Below are 17,880 nucleotides of genomic sequence, written 5' to 3'. Positions count from 1 at the left end.
CAAATATAATATAGCAGGATCAGAACTTCCCTGGCAGTCCAGTGGTTAAGACTCCGTGCTTCCACTATAGGGGGCATGGGTTCGATCCCTGGTCACGGAACTAAGATCCCACATGCTGCATGGCACAGCCAAAAAATGGAAAAAAAAAAAATATATATATATATATATAGCAGTACCACAGGACTCTTGATCCAGTGCTCCATTCACGAAGGCCAGCTTCCTTTTTCACTCTCCAATTCAACAATATCGTCTTGAAGGCACATTTCACACTGACCTATTTTTACCCTGTCAAATACTACGCCTGCTATCGGTCACTGGCGGGAAAAATACCATTATTCAGGGCACTTCTTTTGACTTCTTCACTTGATAACTTCTAGGTGCTTCAGAAACTCCAGAAACAAACCAGGAAGGGTAGAAGTTCAATAAATTTGCAAAATTTCCAAATAGTACAAAGGTAGCCAATTAGCCCAAATCAGCACTCAGAACAAGACGTAACCTAATTAAAGTCAACAATCTACAAAAGGATGTGTTCCCACAGTTTCCCTTCATTATGAATTCTCTAATACAGACGCTTTCAGTTTAACACAGGATACCACCGAGGGGTACTTCTTTTCTGGTATCTTCAGAGTTACTCGAAGCTTCTTAAATTCCTATTTTTAAAGATGCTCAGGGAAATACACCCCAGCCCAGATTTCAAGACAGTGGAAATGTTATTGCAGAGTCCGTCGTAGACTATGTATATCTGTGGCATCCCAACACTGCACAAAATCAGTTTCAAATTTGGCGGTTTTGTTTTGTTTTGTTTTTAATGGCAAGTCGGATTGTTCGAGGGCAAACCGCTGAGAGTCTTCTGCTACACAACGTCACCTTCTGTAGAGAACACCTCGCTGAGTGGCAGACAGCTGCCCGGTGCCCCGTGCCTCAATTTTCTGGCAAAGAACCTTCGGTAAGAATGAGCCCAGGAGCTTTTAAAAATAGCTGTTGCCACAGTCGAAATAGCTAGAGCTTTTATATGCTTGAAAAAAGAACAGCGCATGTCACCATGAGACAAAGCCAACTCTTTATTAAGTGTGCTAATGGGGAACTCGAGTTATGGATCATTTTACGAGAGGTTGCCTGCCAAAAGCACTTTGTTCATTTTGAAATGTGTTCTTGCACTTACATTTAAATATGGATGGCTGAGAGGGTGGGAATTCAGAGCCCCCCCCCCCCGCCCCCGAAAGCACAGTCCTGTCTCCAGAGGAGTCAGAAAGCTGTTTGGCTCACCTCCCTCTGCACTCAGCTCCCTACCCCCTGAACAACTGCCCTCTCCACTCTGAGAATTAATAGCATCCCTTCCCAAATGAACATTAGGCGACGACCAAATGAGAATCATGCCCTCTCTATAAGCTTGCCTTCTTTCTTTCCACAACTTTCGAGATGGAAAAAAATTGAGTTTACGTGCATTTACTTCCTGTTCTAATTAAGCTTTTACTACTGAAATAATGAGAATATTAGCCCCAAATAGACTTAACTAGACGATAATGTCCACAAGATCTCAAAAGTAAGATTTCCAGGGTATGCTGTAAGCATGACACTTGGTGGCATAGATAAATAGAAATAGTAATTCTCTTTGGTATCCTCACAGGTCTTAGAACAATGCAAACCTTGGGGCAGCTGGGTAATGCATGAAGGAAAGTAAATAAAGCCAGCAGATTAAAACAAGGAGGAAACAAGTACCAAAAAATATGTATCATTAAACAATGGGAAGATAGTTTTCAGTATATAAATGGTGAGGATTCGGGAAATTATGTCATCAGCATATGAAGAATATAATGATTGACTTTTTCGAAAATCCCTAACTCTATTAAATTAAACGCTGGATTTTAAGAGTGGAAACAGCTAGGAAGAATGTTTAAAACCGAGAGAAGTGGAATGGATGTGTCCATTAGACTGTGGTTCTTTTAATGGCCGGTATAGATTGCCTCTGTCTTAAACCCAACCATCGGGAGCCACTACCCAGCCTGCATATTAATGAGGAGCATGAATGCTTCACTAAAATGTTCAGCTACAGTATCTCCATAAAAAAAATCAATACTCTCCCACACCTCATGAATACAGACTAGAGCCTGCTCCCAGAAGCGTGTGCTGACGTTAACCATCATGAGAAGGGGGGAACGTACCCACCTCTCTGTTCACTCTCCCCTGCTATACTTCCTTGCACACCCAAACTCAGGTTGTCACTCTTTCCCATTATTTTTAATGGATCCTGATTCAAAGCGTGTGTGGGCTCTGCAATTACCGCTTGGTTGAGCTGTACGACATTCTCTCTGATGTCTTAGAGACGCTGAATCCAAAAGGCATCCCAAGGACAAGTGCCCTCGCTTCACTGCACCGCACCTACCCCGTCTTTGCAGGAATCCATCTCTTCCTCTTTGCCTCTCTTAACTCGGTGCATTTTCACGGTGCTTTTCTCAATAGAATATTTATCAGTTCACCTTTAGGGGTGTACTACTCCCACGGTAGAGCTAAGGATGCTTTGTACATCACTTCATATAAACTGAACTGATCAAAGGAAACAGTTATACTTTGCAATCCCCTTTTCCCCCACTTGTCTCACTCCCCCTCTCTACCCAAACTCACAGACACATGCAGGACTCTAGACTCTATAGAATTCCTCATGCAGAATCCATCCCAAAAGATGCCTTGGTCTTCCTTAGCCAAAGAAGCACCTTAGTTCATTTAACTGCAACATTAACAAATAATAATAGTAATAAGACTGGCACTTTTTAAATTACTAGGGAATGATGTCAGTGGTATAGGAAAAAGCTTTAACTGAGGTAGAGTCAATTCAGCAAACTTTTGCCGAGTGGTTATTATATTCTTGGCATCGCAGTAGACGCAGGATTCAGGGATGTGGTTTCCGCTCCTGGAAATCTTATTGTCTAGAAAAAGAGGCCATTCATAAACACATACATAAAATAAAATCAAAGCCAGCATGTTCTTATTTCTGGTAGGAATGAAAAACCAGGAGTGAAAGTGGAGGAAACAAGTTTCATTACTGCAGCTTTTAAATCAACATGGTTTTATTTCTATCATAAAATACTCACTGTACCATGACTTTTTGAGTATTTTTAGAGAAGAAAAAATAAAGCTAAAAATCCACAGGTCTTTTAACATTAAAGAAACTTAGATACTAAATAGACCTGACCCTTTATTTAATAGATGGAGAAATCGAGGTCCAAGGAGCTTTTATTTCTTACCTATGGTCACAAAGGGCATTCCTAGCAAAATCACATCAAGGAGCCAGAGCTCCTAACTCTGTGGCCATGAACTTTCACCTCTCTACTCTTCGACATTCATTCTGAATCTCTGGCCTCCTTCCACTCCTCATTTTGTCATCTCTCTGCTGCTATCTACAGCTCTATGACCCCGACATTGTGTTTATCTCTGTGAGTAGAACTAAAACATATAAGAGCTTGGAGGGAACCCAAATAATAATTTCCTTCAATTCTCCCATTTTATAAAGCAGAAAATTTGAACATAAAAATACCCAAGATTTTCCTAAAGGCATAGGGTGAGGGATGGTTACCCCAAGACCAGAAGCCAGGTCTTCTGGGACCCAGTCCAAGTTCTACCTTGCCCCTCCCGCTCTGGGCCGTGTCTCCTTCTTGTTTTTACTTGCTCTTGCCTATCCTGGTCATCACTGCCGGGATATTTATCTTTGAATATTCATCTCTGGCCATCCTCTCCCCCCATTCCTACCTTCCAGGGGCCCCAGGAGTATCACAGTGTAACTAAACTGGGCTTTCTCCTCCTGGACCAATTTATATACTAGATAGAGATAGAGCCAAGGATTAATAGCTTACATTCTCCTCCCTGACTAACCGTACAAAGAAAAATAATCCGTTCCATTTTGTCAACATGGAAAAAGCAGAGAGCATGACTGACTTGACACCAACAAAATGAAGTGTATGATGTCGCAAACTTCCTAAAATGGGTGTGGAAGATTACTTGTAAAATTACATAGAAACCATGGGAGTGTTTTTGCAAATCTCTCTCTAAGCTCATATAGAAAGAATTGCATCCTTGTTATCATTTCTGTAAATATCCAAGCCAACTCTCAAAATATTTTTTGGTTCATTCGAGCATAAGAGACCTAAGGATTCACTGCTTTCGTCCAACCGCATCCTTCATGTCTACCCCTTCCTGCCTCATCCCTTACTCTGATCATCATCCTTACCTCACCCACAGCATAGGTGGACAGAAGGGTTTATTCTCTCTGCTATTCTGCACACATTGCTGAACCCCACTGAGGCAGAAAAGAATAAGTGGGTCAAATTGCTTTGTGTTGCCTACATAAATCGAGCCTTTGTCAGGCAAACAAGAGGCTCCCAGGGAAAAAGCACAGAAGGTTGATGTAGGTGAGAAAAAGTGCAGTGCAAACAGACCTAGAAATAAACAAAAGAGATTTAGAAGAAACAGGAAAGATAACAAAAGCAAAAATGATGCTGAAGGGCTTGTGTCGTCATGTCAACAGAAAAGACAGAGAAGGATAATAGATAGGGGAGTAATGAACAAGGAAGGTGATGAGTCCGTCGGTGAGGTTTTTAGTGAATATCTGAGTTCAAGAGAAGGGGACACCCTTTCTGTTCCTGAGATAGGATTCTAAGAGTAAGGTCGGTGGATTTAGAATTCCAAGGAGGGAATTCGGGGAAGTTAGGAGAAGGCATGGGTTCTAGTCCTGGCTCTCTTGGGACCGCCTTCTGTGTCCCTAGGCAACTCATACTCATTCCCAGAACGTTATGTTATTTCTTCTTTAAAAGAAGAACTAGACTAGATATCCAAGAACCCTTATCCTCCTAAAATTCAATGAATTAATGAGTCTCTAATAGTTTGTAAAATACGTACCCTTTCTAATGTCAGCATTGGACAGAAAGAAGCATGATAACATGGGAAAAGCACAGGCTGGGTGGTCAAGACCAGTTCATGTCTTCACTGTGCACCTTGTTTATCACCTTTGTGACCCTGGACAATTTGTTTCATCTTGCTGAGCCTTAGTTTCCTTTTCTGCAAAATAAAGAGAATATCATATGCCTCAGAAGGTTGTTTGATATCAAACCTAGATATCAAATCTTCAAAAATTTTAAGTTGCCGTTCCTTGCCTTTTAGGGGAAGCACACACCTAATGCTGTAACTCAACCCATGGTACAAGAGTGGCCTGCTGGTAAACTGACCCTCAGTAAGGCAGATTATACTCATAAAAGGTTAACACAGAATGGGGAAGTTCCCTGTCAAAATTCTCCAGACAAGTGTTGAGGCTTTTGCTCTGATTCTGTAAACCTAGATTTAAAGTGTTGAAAACTGGGGACTTCCCTGGCATTCCAGTGGTTAAGACTTCGCTTTCCAATGCAGGGGGTGTGGGTTCGATCCTTGGTCGGGGAGCTGTGATCCCACATGCCTCGTGGCCAAAAAAACCAAAACATAAAACAGAAGCAATATTGTAACAAATTCAATAAAGAAAGACTTTTAAAAAAATAAAGTGCTGAGAAACTAAGTTTGTTTTATTCCATATAACATTGGCTGCACGCATGTGTGGGAGTGGGAGTGGGAGGGTGGGTATGTGAGTTGCTCTAGGCAGATCCCCCAAGTTGTGATGCATTGTTGGCCCCCAAAATTACTGTTCGAAACATTTTTTATTGAATTCTCGTGTCCTATTAACTCAGTAATGTAGTTTGTAAGCCTTTGACTTTGGCTGAGTTTGGGAGCATTTATGACCCTATCATATATGACATAAACATCAATCTGCTTTCTATTTCTTTGCAAATGCAATTATTTCTAATTACATAAAAGCATCACTGATCAAGTAAGCCTAAAAACCAATACAGAAGGGTTTAGTCTCTTAAATAAGCTTGTAGACTTCAAGGAATAATTGAATGTTGTAGCATTTAATACAAGGAGATATCTTTGTTGTTGATAACTGGCCCAAACTTAAAGGAAAATGTCTAAACTCCGTCATGTTACATATTGATTGGTTCAAATTGGAAATATTTGGATTCTATTTTCATTTCCTTTTCCTCTCTCTCTGCAGGCTTGGAAATGGGTTTTAGGCCCTGTGGTCTTGTATGCGTGTGAAAGAATACTTAGGTTCTGGCGATTTCAACAAGAAGTTGTCATTACCAAGGTATGCATGCAGGTTTATGTCTGGATAAAAACCTGAGTGTAGATGAAAATTTTTTATTAGCCCAAGTTTTTAATTTGCCATTTTTATTGCAGAACCATCTGTAATTTAGAGGCTCATCTTCTGTTCTAATAATTTCTTGTATCCTGTGCATCTTTTAGTGAGACTAATTTTACTGAAGACAGGGAGCAGGGCTCTGACTGGTACACAGAATTCTGATAAGGGTTATGGTGCAGCCCTGGAGTCATCTGTATTTCTCTTTATTTCGGTGTCTCTCTAGGGGGAAAACGCAGGAGGGCTGAGTATGCTTTACATGGGTCATAGTGACTTAGAGTATAATCACTTCCTCCACAGCATAAAAATACGAACGTTGCGAACACGCAAATAATGTTCACATATTTTCAAATACACACACTCTCACTTGGAACCACTCAACAGAAGATGCGGGAACAGTCACCCTCAGGTTCAAAGGGAGAAAGGGCACTGGGGGGGTTCAAAATGGAGAGGAAGGGCCCTGCCCTAAGGAATGAAGGCACGGTGGTAATATTTTCCAATCTTGCCCTCCCTCCTCACCGCTCTCCAATTTTTACCTCATGCTGGAGGAAGACCTCAGCAGATAGATCAAGAATACGTGCCTAGGAGGACTTCCCTGAAGGTCCAGTGGTTAAGACTCCATGCTTCCACTGCAGGGGTTCAATCCCTGGTTGGGGACCAGGATCAGGCATGCTGCGCGGTGCAGCCAAAAAATGTTTTAAAAAAGAATAAATGCCAAGGAGACCGAAAGCCTACCCCAGACTCTCCCCCTAGTTGTTTCAATCTCTTAAAAGAAACTCTCTGCTAACCAAACCCATGCAGCTTTGCGAATACAATATTAACAGAATACTCTGTCTCTTTAACTGTCTTCATGAACGCAGATGCACAGAAATTGCTTCATATTTCTGTTTTAAACTGCTTCTCTGTTGCTGTTTTTAAGTTAAGCACCAAAGGATATCAAGCTGTATCAAGAGCCAGACAGTAAAACTTCTGGAAATCTACTCGAGCTGTTACTAGGGAGACCATTTAACAGCAGAATCAGAACGAGTATCAGTAGGGAGAGGAGAAACTAATGATTAAAATGCTGTGAAATTCTCTTCTGAATGGAAAAATACTGTCACAGTATCTAGACACTAGATTCTGCCCCCTTATACCTCCTGCCACAAAAGAAGACGTGGGGGCCTGGAAACAAGAGGGAGGTCTAAGAAGGGAAATTAGTTCATTGTCTCTGATAAGTAGCAAGTTATAGAGCTCTTTAAAAAGGAATAGCCTTTGCATCACGCTTTCTTACATCTAAGACTCAGAGCCTAGGTAGGAGATTGGACGAGACTTGACTAAAACCAAACCAAATGAATAAAACATTTCAGAGTACGAAGGCTGTTTTTTACACAGAATGGAGAAATACCAGGGTTAGTTCACAAAGAAGCAGGAAAAGATGCACATCATTGAAAGTAGTAACAAACTGGACCTATATTTTAAAACACGAAGTTGATTCTGTGGCTATTTTGATAACTTTAAGCATGATTAAGTGCTGTGGATGATATGCTAGTTTATATTCTCTTGGGCCTGAAATTAACTGTGCTATCGAAATAGTGGCCACTTGGGACAAACAGTCACGTGCTGGACACCACTTTGCCCCTGGATGCAGCTACCCAAATTTCCTACCTAGCGCGCTGAAGGAGGTCAATGCCGTTCGTGCTGGAGTTGCCATCACTTTCATGTCCGGGTTGGAACGATTCTTGAAAACTCATAATGAATGGTCTATGTCAATCCTACCTCAGAAAAGTTGATATAAACATTTTAAAACCTTTGATGGAATGAAGGCCATTGTCTTCGTATTTAACCTGAGTGAAAGAACCAGCACCTCTCTTGCTGTGATTTAGGTGGTAAGCCATCCATCTGGAGTGCTGGAACTTCACATGAAAAAGCGTGACTTTAAAATGGCACCGGGGCAGTACGTCTTGATCCAGTGCCCGTCCATATCCTCGCTAGAGTGGCACCCCTTCACCCTCACCTCCGCTCCCCAGGAGGACTTCTTCAGTGTGCACATCCGGGCAGCAGGAGACTGGACAGAAGCTTTATGCAAGGCCTTTGGGGCAGACGGACAGGCCCTGAAGGAGCCCTGGAGCCTGCCAAGGTGGGAGCCCATTTCTTTTTTATGTGTAAGTTAGAATATTATAAAAAATCAGGTCCTTTAGTGCATCAACATGCTAACAACTTCTGCAATATCTTATTCTGTATGGTAAATTCGAATCCATTTATAAAATTTGAGACTCTCTATTAAAAAAATATAACTCAGCAGATTTCCATTTGGAGCAAGTACATTTCTTTAAAAAACAAATGTTCAAGACAGGTGATGATCCAGGGAGGGGAAACATTTTGCTTTCCCAGGTCCAAAACATCACTTTGGCAAATTATAAGCAGCTTGTGATGAGTAAGGCAGACCGGTGAACTTTTTGCTGTCACGGTCCGAGGTTTTTCAATTGTATTTGTAAAGTTTGGTCTTCGTAAAAAGGATGCTGTACAGTCCAAATTAACCTGGCAGCCTCCATACACTGGAGAAAGAGCTAAACGATTAGACTAAAGCTCCGAAAATGACAAAATAATCTGAGAATCAAGAAAGTTAGTGGTGGTGTGCATTGTCAGTCCCACATGTGTGATTGCAAAAAGTATTAATTAACCTCCACTGTGTGCCAGGAATACAAAGATGGCAAAACATTGCCTCCATTCTCTAGGACTTCTGAAATCAACACTGGTGTGCAAACAAATGATTTAATTTTGCTACAAGGATGATGGGTAGACCTGAGAAAGTGGAATAACACTGATACCATATGTAGTTTCCTGGAGTTGTCGTAACAAAGTACCATGAACCAAGGGCCTTAAAACAACAGAATTGTTATCTCTCACAGTTCTGGAGACTGCAGGTCTGAAATCTCGGTGTCAGCAGGGCCGTGCTCCCTCTGAAAGCTGTAGGAAGGATTCTTCCTTAGCTCCTCCCAGCTCCTGGTGGTTTGCCAGCCATCCTCGGCGTTCCGAGGCTGCGGCTGTGACAGTCCAGTTTCTGCATCTGTCATTACATGTTGTCCTCCCCTCTTGTGTCTGTGTCTCTGTGTTTCTGTGGTCCCTTCTTGCAAAGACACCAGTCACACTGGATTAAGGGCCCATCTTCCTGGATGACCTCATCTTAACTTGATTACATCTGCAACAATCCTATTTCCAAATAAGGTCACATCGGAAGATAGGATTTCAGCATATCAACTGGACTAAACAATTGAATCCAAAACAACATCCTATTCAGAAAAGCCTGAGCATGCGACAGAAGTCCCAGTGTCCTTGGCTCCTTTTAGTAAACAATGGCTTAGAATTGATTCCCACTCTTGCTGCAGGATCACACAATAAGCACTCAAAGCCCATGTTTCGGGACCCAGAAAAACAGGGACACACACAAAAAAATGTTGAGAAAAACTTTGTGAAGGAATTTGATATTTCAAAAGAAGCCTCAGGACATCCCCTCTTCTGCCATCCTTGGAGGGTATCAGGAACTGCCAAGCAGGTGACCACAGCTACAAGACTTCAGGTGGTGAACCCAGTAAGGACACACTTAGAATGGAACTTCCTAAGGGCAAGAGGTTGTCCTCCTCTATATGTCCCATGCCTAGAACAGTGTCTGACACGTAGTGGATACAGAGTAAATATTTGATGAGGAATGAATACCTGGACCCAAGATGGACGCTTCAACTCATTTAATTTAACAAATATTTACCGGTGGTAAACTAGGCACCAGAATAAATTTAAGGCACAGGATCTACTCAGCTTATTGTCCCTCCTCTGTCTTCCCATGGGACACTGAACTGTGACTATGTAGCACTGGGCTTGCTTGTGTTGGGTGGGTGGGAAGAGCCACAGTCTTCATTTCAAACACTGGTACTAAAGAGCAGTGTGATGATAAACCAAGTACAAACATCATCTATTCAGACTAGAGCCCCAAGTCACAAGACATCTGACTATTCCATTAAGACCTTATCCTTTTTATCATGGAAAGGAAGCCATGTAACAGAATTCTGAGGTTCAGAGTGTAGTGTGAATGCTTAAAATCAGGAATGAAAGTAAACACACATACGCACACGCACATGCATGCACACACACAGGTCCCAGCCCTCCCTTGGCATTGCCAAGGTGGATACCTTCATCCTGTTTGCTAGCCTGGTTTCTGCTCTGAGTGTATACAGTCGTCCGGCCTATCGACCAACCGTCCTCTTCACAAACCAGCTCTCATTTCAGCCAGTCCCCCAACAAGAGCTCGGAAAGTGTTTCTCCGTAGTCGGTATGCTTGCTTTCTTTTTGTTTTATTGAAGTAGAGTTGATTTACAATGTTGTGTTAGTTTCAGGTGTACAGCAAGGTGATTCCATTTTACATATATACATATATCTATTTCTTTTAGATTCTTTCCCCTTAGAGATTATTACAAAATACTGTGTATAGTTCCCTGTGCTATACAGTAGGTCCTTGTTGGTTATCTATTTTATATACAGTAGTGTGTACATGTCAATCCCAACCTCCTAATTTATCCCTCCCCCACTTTCCCCTTTGGTAACCATATGTATGTTTTCTATGCCTGTGGGTCTATTTGTGTTTTGTATATAAGTTCATTTGTATCTTTTTCTTAGGGTTCCACATAATATCGTATGATACTTAGCATGCTTTTATCTCCAGAGTGCATCTTCAGCGCAAGGCCTGACATGATCTGGCCCCCAGACCTCCCTGGGCACCCCTGCTGCACCACCTGCTCCCTCGCTCGCTCAGCCACTCTTCCAGCCTCTTGCTTCCCTCCCACACCAAGCACACTCGCCTCAGGGCCTTTGCCGCTGCAGCTCCCTCTCCCTGGCACACTCTTCCCCCGGTCTCTGCTTGGCCGCCCCCTCACTGCCCCCAGGTCTCTGCTCTAATGTCTCCTAATGAGGCCTTCCCTTCCCATTTCCTGTGATCCAGCAACCCCGACAGACACTCCACACTCGTCGTGGTCACTGTGCCGCGCGCCTTACTTTCTTCCTCTCCACCTGACACACTAGATACCTGGTTGTTTATTTGTTTACCATTTATCTCCCCACACGAGAAAGGGGACTTTATCTCTTTGATTCACTTTGTTGTCCCCAGTGACCAGAACGGGCCCTACCTCTCAGCTGGCACTCAATAAATATTTACCAAGTGAATAAAAATGAGTCGTTGTACACAGTGCAGCTTCCCTTCATTTGTTAACTTCGTTTGACCTCTGCCTCTATATATGTGTAGGCATAAGAAACCCCCCAAAACCTAGAATTTGTTTAAATCTTCAGCACTTGACAAATCAGAATCTTATTGAACTTCCTTCGATGATTTTACCTCTCAACATTGTTTTAATTTTGGATTAAACGGAACAGTTTAGGGAGAGTACCATAATTTTTCACTGCTTTGCACCCAGAAAGGATTTAATCCAGTCCCAGGAACCTGTGAGACAAGCAGTGACTGAGGACCCCAAGAGGACATGCAAAGCTTAGTGAAGAGCAGGGAAGCTCTTCCTCTGAACTCAGGAAAAAGGACAATGAAGCTCTTTTAAAAGACTTCGCATTAACAGATACACACTACTGTATATAAAAGAGACAAACAACAAGGACCCACTGTATAGCACAGGGAACAGTATTCAATACCTTACAATAACCTATAATGGAAAAGAATCTGAAAAAGAATAGATATATATGTATGTATCACTGAATCACTTTGCTGTACACCTGAAACAATGTAAATCAACTATACTTCAATAAAAATAAATAAATAAAATAAAAGACCTCACCTTCTGAAGTAAAATGGAGGAATTTCTCAGAGTCTGTGTTAGGAGTTTTTAGCGATTTAATCTACTGCCCAGAGCCAAGGGTTCCAGCGTCCGACAGCCTGGGTTCAAAGCCCAGTTTTGCATGGGATCTTGGAGGATGTATGTAACACCTGCCTCAGTTTCCTCATCTGTAAAATGAAGATGACAATAATAGTACATAGGTTCTGTTTAGGATTAAATACGACAGTCCATATGAAGCCCTTAGCATAATGCATAGTAAAAAAAAAAAAAGTTAGCTACTATTGTCATTGGCAAAATAAGAAAGGTCATCTACCACAGAGTCGACAGTGAAAGTGCTGATGACACAGGAGGGACAGCGTGGATGAATAAAGTTCATGGGTTCAGAGAGACAAGACGGGAGGTTGATGAGGTGGTGGGTGGTGCTGCTGACAGGAGCAGCAAGGGCCAGGTGATGTGGCTGCTGGAAAGGGGACTCGCTTCTAAACTGCTTTATTAGAAACTGTATCCACATCAGACAGGAAGTAACTGAGTGAACTTGACAAATGAGAATTTGTGCAAAGGAAGCCAATTCAACATTGTGAGAGATGGAGATATTTTGGTCCAAAAAAGAACAATTGGGGTGTCATGATAGCTAGACCAACTAGTTTAAGGGTTGAGAGGCAGGAAAGGGAAAACACCTGGTTTGTTTCTCAGGCAGGCAAAAGGCATGAAACATGAGGAAAACCTGTCTAATACTTAGCCCTCCCTGCCCCTCTATGGAACAAGGGGCCCTACAATTTCACGTGGGAAAGTGATTAGTGATCAGGGATGTGAAAGGAGGGAATCTCTGTATGAACCAGGAGGTAGGACTCAATATTTCCTCCTGCTGCTTCCAGCTTAGGTTCTCAATTTTAATTATGTAGAAATTTGTTTATTATGCACTTCTATGAATTATATGACACAATTCTTCTTTGGGTTTAATTGTTATCGTTTAAAATCAGTGTCAAATAAATCCCAAATACAACTAATTATAAAAACAGTTAACAATAAGACACTTTAATCGTGGACCGTTTCATATTTATTCTCTTTCTCTCAATTCCCCTTATCTAATTATTTATAAAAGAATCTACCGTGGGCTGAGATACTAACCCTTTCTGATTAATGACCTTTTATTTTTATTCTTCTATTTCCATATATCAATATGTAATAAAGCCTTATTAATTAAGATAACTTGAGGAGAGTTAATTTGAATTGTTAGGAGGTCTGGCATATGGAATATTTTAAAATAAACCCAATTGAACTTTCATGAACACATAGTAAGCCCAAAAGGGGCAACCTCGGGTGCCTTCAACAGACACTCCTTAGGGAATGGTTATGAATAACTTAGAAGCTTCTTAATTAGCATATCTTTGTTCATATGTAAATGTGTGCTTTTGGAATAGTTGAGGTTATTTAATACATTCCGTTGACTGAAATATTTTAAACATTCCCTTTACAATTTATTCAATAAATTGTTATTGAACAGCTCCATGTAAGGTGCTGGGATACAGTGGTGGGCAAAGACAGACATGGTCCCTACCTCTGCAGACCTGAGAGTCTAGTGACCAAACAGACACAAATTAAGTCATGCACACACACACACACACCACCCAAAACAACTATAAAATTACAACTGTGATAAGGACTACAGAGGAGAGATGCATGGTGTTATAAATTATCTAAGAGGGGATTTAACCTAGTCTAAGAAATCCATGAAGACTTCCCCAGAGAAATGATAATTGGGATGAGACCTAATGGAAGGGTAACTATGAACCAAATAAGAGGATAGGAGAGAACTTGGGGCAGAGCATTCCAAGTGACTAGTTGGATTATCATGTGCAAAGGCCCCTTAGCCAAAGAGGGTCCTGTGTACGTTAAGAAACAAAAGAAAAGCCAGTGTGGAGAACTGGCCATGAGAGATGGAGCAGAATCCGGGGTCAGTCCATTTAGGACCAAGTTAAAGACAGTTGCACTTATTCAATGAATATGCATTATCTTTATAAAGAAAAATTTGCTAAGCAAAGACGAAACATCAGTGCCACCCCTGGCCTAATTATCACAGATTTTTGAGTTCGCATAATGTAAAATAATGAGTTTTAGAAATTCCACACAACTGACAAATTATTCCAAAATTATGTTTATTCCAAATGAATGGCTTCCATTAGACTAAAATTATATAAACATACGAAGAGGTGGGAACGGGGAGAATCATATTAGCAAAAGGACACGTAAGCCTTCTAAGCCACCTTGATGATTCTGTTTTTTCCCTCTGAGGGCAGATGGGAAAAGAAAGGAAAAGAAAAGGCATCTTCTACCAATCCTCATGATGCTTGAAGGCAAAACAAACTCTTAAGAACTGTAAAAAAGAGCTGTGCCATAAGGCCGGGCACCACAGCCCTACACTACGTGTGTCCCAATAGGGCATGCTCAAGCACAGAGCCAACTTCCCTGCACACCTTTGCTAACACATCCTATACAAAGCACTCGTTTAGGATGGCTTTGATTTCAAGAGCGGAGTGTTCTGAATGTCAAACGGCACACTTTGTGATTGCAGGCTGGCGGTGGACGGGCCATTCGGAGCTGCACTGACAGATGTGTTTCACTATCCAGTGAGCATGTGCATTGCCACGGGAATAGGGGTCACTCCCTTTGCCGCTCTTCTGAAATCTATCTGGTACCAATGCTGTGAGTCACAAACCCAGTGGAAGCTGAGCAAGGTATGGAAAATATCATCAGCTTACCCTTCCATGAATTCAAAGGTTCAACATCCTTCTATCTATCATCTGCCGATTCCTGGGGAGGGTTTTAATTAACTATGAGGGATAAACTCAAGGATCCTTAACTATACTTATGTTCTTAAAAATCTCCATTCAGTATTACATTTATGAGAAGGGTTATGTCTAATCTTGTTAAAGATGACAAGACATAAATTTTATTGCTTCATTGCCATTACAGGACATGTAATTGCTCATGTCAGTAAAATATGGACAGGCTGCAAATGGCTATGTGACTGCGCTGCAGTGAGTACTATTAACAGGCAGCCTTAGACTCGAGCTTGATACTGTGGTTGCAAGTGTACTATTCAATATCTTCATCTCATGGACTCGGGGTCTTAACTGAGAAGCAAAAATGCCACAGTTGGGATTCATTTGTCTGCTTGCCTGGTGTTGCCATCCAGCTCCAAATCTCCTTTTTGTCATTTCTTGTATGTTCTCTGACTAGCTGCCTCCATGGTTCCCTTGCTCCCTTTGTGCATCCCATGTTTTAACCCTCTTAGGATCAGCAACAGACACTAGAGCAGCAGGAGAAAGGGAGCCATGCTAACACTAAATGGTGTCAACTCAGGAGGGCCAAGGACATCGGGCAAACTTGGTTCTGGTCCTGGTTCTGCCGCTTCTCTTACTGACACTTTGGCTGCAGTTTCCTCGTCTATCCCAGGAAGATGCTTGATTAAGTCAGCATGTCTATGGGACGTTAGTCATATGAGAAGGTCCACTAAAGAGAATTGTGTAGTGAAATGATTTCAGAAATGCTGTCACAGATCCCCCTTTAGAAGATTCACATCTTCTATTGGCCTGTTAAATAAATTCTGCAGAAAAGAAACTCATTCAGTTTCATTTCACCCACCCTTCCCAAGCATATTTAGCCATGGAAACTTTCTTCATCTATCATTCTTTAAGAAATGGCACTTTGCGAAGCACTGGGGCAAGGCCAGAAGGGAAGATCTCTACAGGTGGGGCTTTCTCAACCAAGAAATTAGAGTAAAATTAGCTATCATTTCATGAGTTTCCAAGTGACAGGCGCTTGACATATGTTTTTTCATTTTATTTTTATAATCTTCCCAACAACCTTAGAAAGTAGATAGCACAAGCTCTGTTCTCCAAATAAGGCCTCTGAAGCTTTAGAGACACTAAAGTCACTTTCTTGGAAATACACTGTTAATGAAGGGCAAAATCAGGGTTCGAACTCAGGTGCATTTGGCTCTCTGGTTTGACATAACCAACACATGGTAGACATGGCTTCCACCTACTGTATTGTAGGAAGATCGTGGGATTCCTGGTCAGAGAATCTACCTCAGCCTGATTCCACCCTCACTAGACGCATCACCCTGAGTGCATCAGATCACCTCTCGGAGCTAGGTTTCCTGATATACACGATGGAGAAATAAGAGTCCATATCCATCAGGGAGTTTTAATACCAAATAAGACAAATAAATAATGTAGAAACATTACTGTATAAATGTGTATAAGATATATTAAGTGTGTATAAGATTATAATTAAATTAATTATATTTGCCAAAGATATAAATTACTAGTACTAATACTAATAGCCTAGATTAATCAATCATTGACTACCTAGAAGGCAGGGAGTTAGGCATTTTACACATACTATCTCACATCATCTTTACTTACCACTTGCCCATTTTACAGATGAGAAAACTGAAGCTGGATCACAAAGCTAATAGGAATGATAGAATCATATCATTGAATTGTTATAATACCTCTTTCAGATAAGTAGTATCCTCAGACTACCAGTGAGGAAACAGAAGCACAGAGAGCTAATAAATATCAGAATGAGAGTTTGAACCCGGGTTCTTCTTAAGCTAAATCCCATCTTCTTTCCTTTATACCACAATAAGATTAACCAAGTGTTTTAGTCTGTTCGGGCTGCTATAGCAAAATACCATAGATGGGGTGGTATACCATACATACAACAGAAATGTATTTCTCCTACAGTTCTGGAGCCTGGGAAGTCCAAGATCAATGCACCAGCATCAGACTTGGTGTCTGATGAGAGCCCACTTCCTGGTTTATGGACGGTCATCTTCTAGCTCTAACTTTCCACTGCAAAAGAGGGCAAGTTTTTTGGACACTGATGGGCACTAATCCAATTCAAGAGGGCTCCACCCTTATGACCTAATCACCTCCCAAACTCCCCACCTCCAAATACCATCACACTGGGGACTAGATTTCAACATATGAATTTGGGGCGGGGGCACAAACATTCAGTCCAGGGCACAAAGCAAGCAAAACAGACACTGTTTCATACATTTGGACTCCACTGCAAAGCTTTGTTATGGTTTATGTTGATTTCCCCATCTCTGTAAACTCTTTCCTCTTGCTGTCTACCAAGTGAGACCCACTTATAGCAGCGGCTCATTGCTTCATGGTTCTCACTGTACAAAAGGTCACATTATGCTTCACATGGAGATGGTGATGGAATTGTGTGTCTCACTTTCATTCACTTATTCACTCAATGAGTATTTATGCAGCACCTACTATGTGCCAAGCCCCACTCATACTGACTGAAAAGCCTATCACTCTCCTCTCACCAGACTCACAATACCTGACCCTTCTCTCAACATCCATTACCCCTGTGCTGTTCTCCTTTTATATCATTTATCCTTCTTTTTTATTTTAACGTTCACAAAGTACTTTATTTCCCTTAACAGATTCTGAGCTCCTTAAGCGTGGCTCTTCTCGATATCTCCATTATTAGAGATATATATATTTATATATGCACACACACTATAAATTTTGAATAAATCAATGAGTGAATAAATGTCCACTTGGCCAAAAGAATTAACAAATGGCTTCTGCACAATTTTCTGTAAAATTCTAGGTTACTAAGATTAATTTTTTTTATTTAAACAAAAGGCTATTAGTTCAGCAACTTTATAATTAAAATAATACATTCCAATTATTTTATCACAAATAGGAAAATTCTTCTAAGAATCCACAAAATCTTAAAGTCCATATTGGAACCCACAGAATATTAATACCACCTTCTCTCTCACCATTTCAGTGTTATTCCCGGGCTGTTTATGGGCTTTCTCAAAGC

The 17,880-nt window shown here is 41.3% G+C and overlaps 1 protein-coding gene across 1 annotated transcript in view; it reads left to right on the top strand.

Moving 5' to 3' along the window:
* NOX3 (NADPH oxidase 3) overlaps nt 1-17,880 on the top strand; it is a 57,818-nt gene that overhangs the window by 15,870 nt on the left and 24,068 nt on the right. The window contains exons 7-10 of the mRNA XM_030852849.2: nt 817-946; nt 6,071-6,163; nt 8,077-8,330; nt 14,594-14,756. Of these exons, the coding sequence (XP_030708709.1) occupies nt 817-946; nt 6,071-6,163; nt 8,077-8,330; nt 14,594-14,756 (640 nt within the window). The remainder of the gene's footprint in view (nt 1-816; nt 947-6,070; nt 6,164-8,076; nt 8,331-14,593; nt 14,757-17,880) is intronic.

Source organism: Globicephala melas, chromosome 14 (assembly GCF_963455315.2).
Source record: "Globicephala melas chromosome 14, mGloMel1.2, whole genome shotgun sequence".
NCBI lineage: Eukaryota > Metazoa > Chordata > Mammalia > Artiodactyla > Delphinidae > Globicephala > Globicephala melas.
Note: the sequence above shows the minus strand (reverse complement) of the source record. Positions and strands in the feature narration are given on the sequence as shown.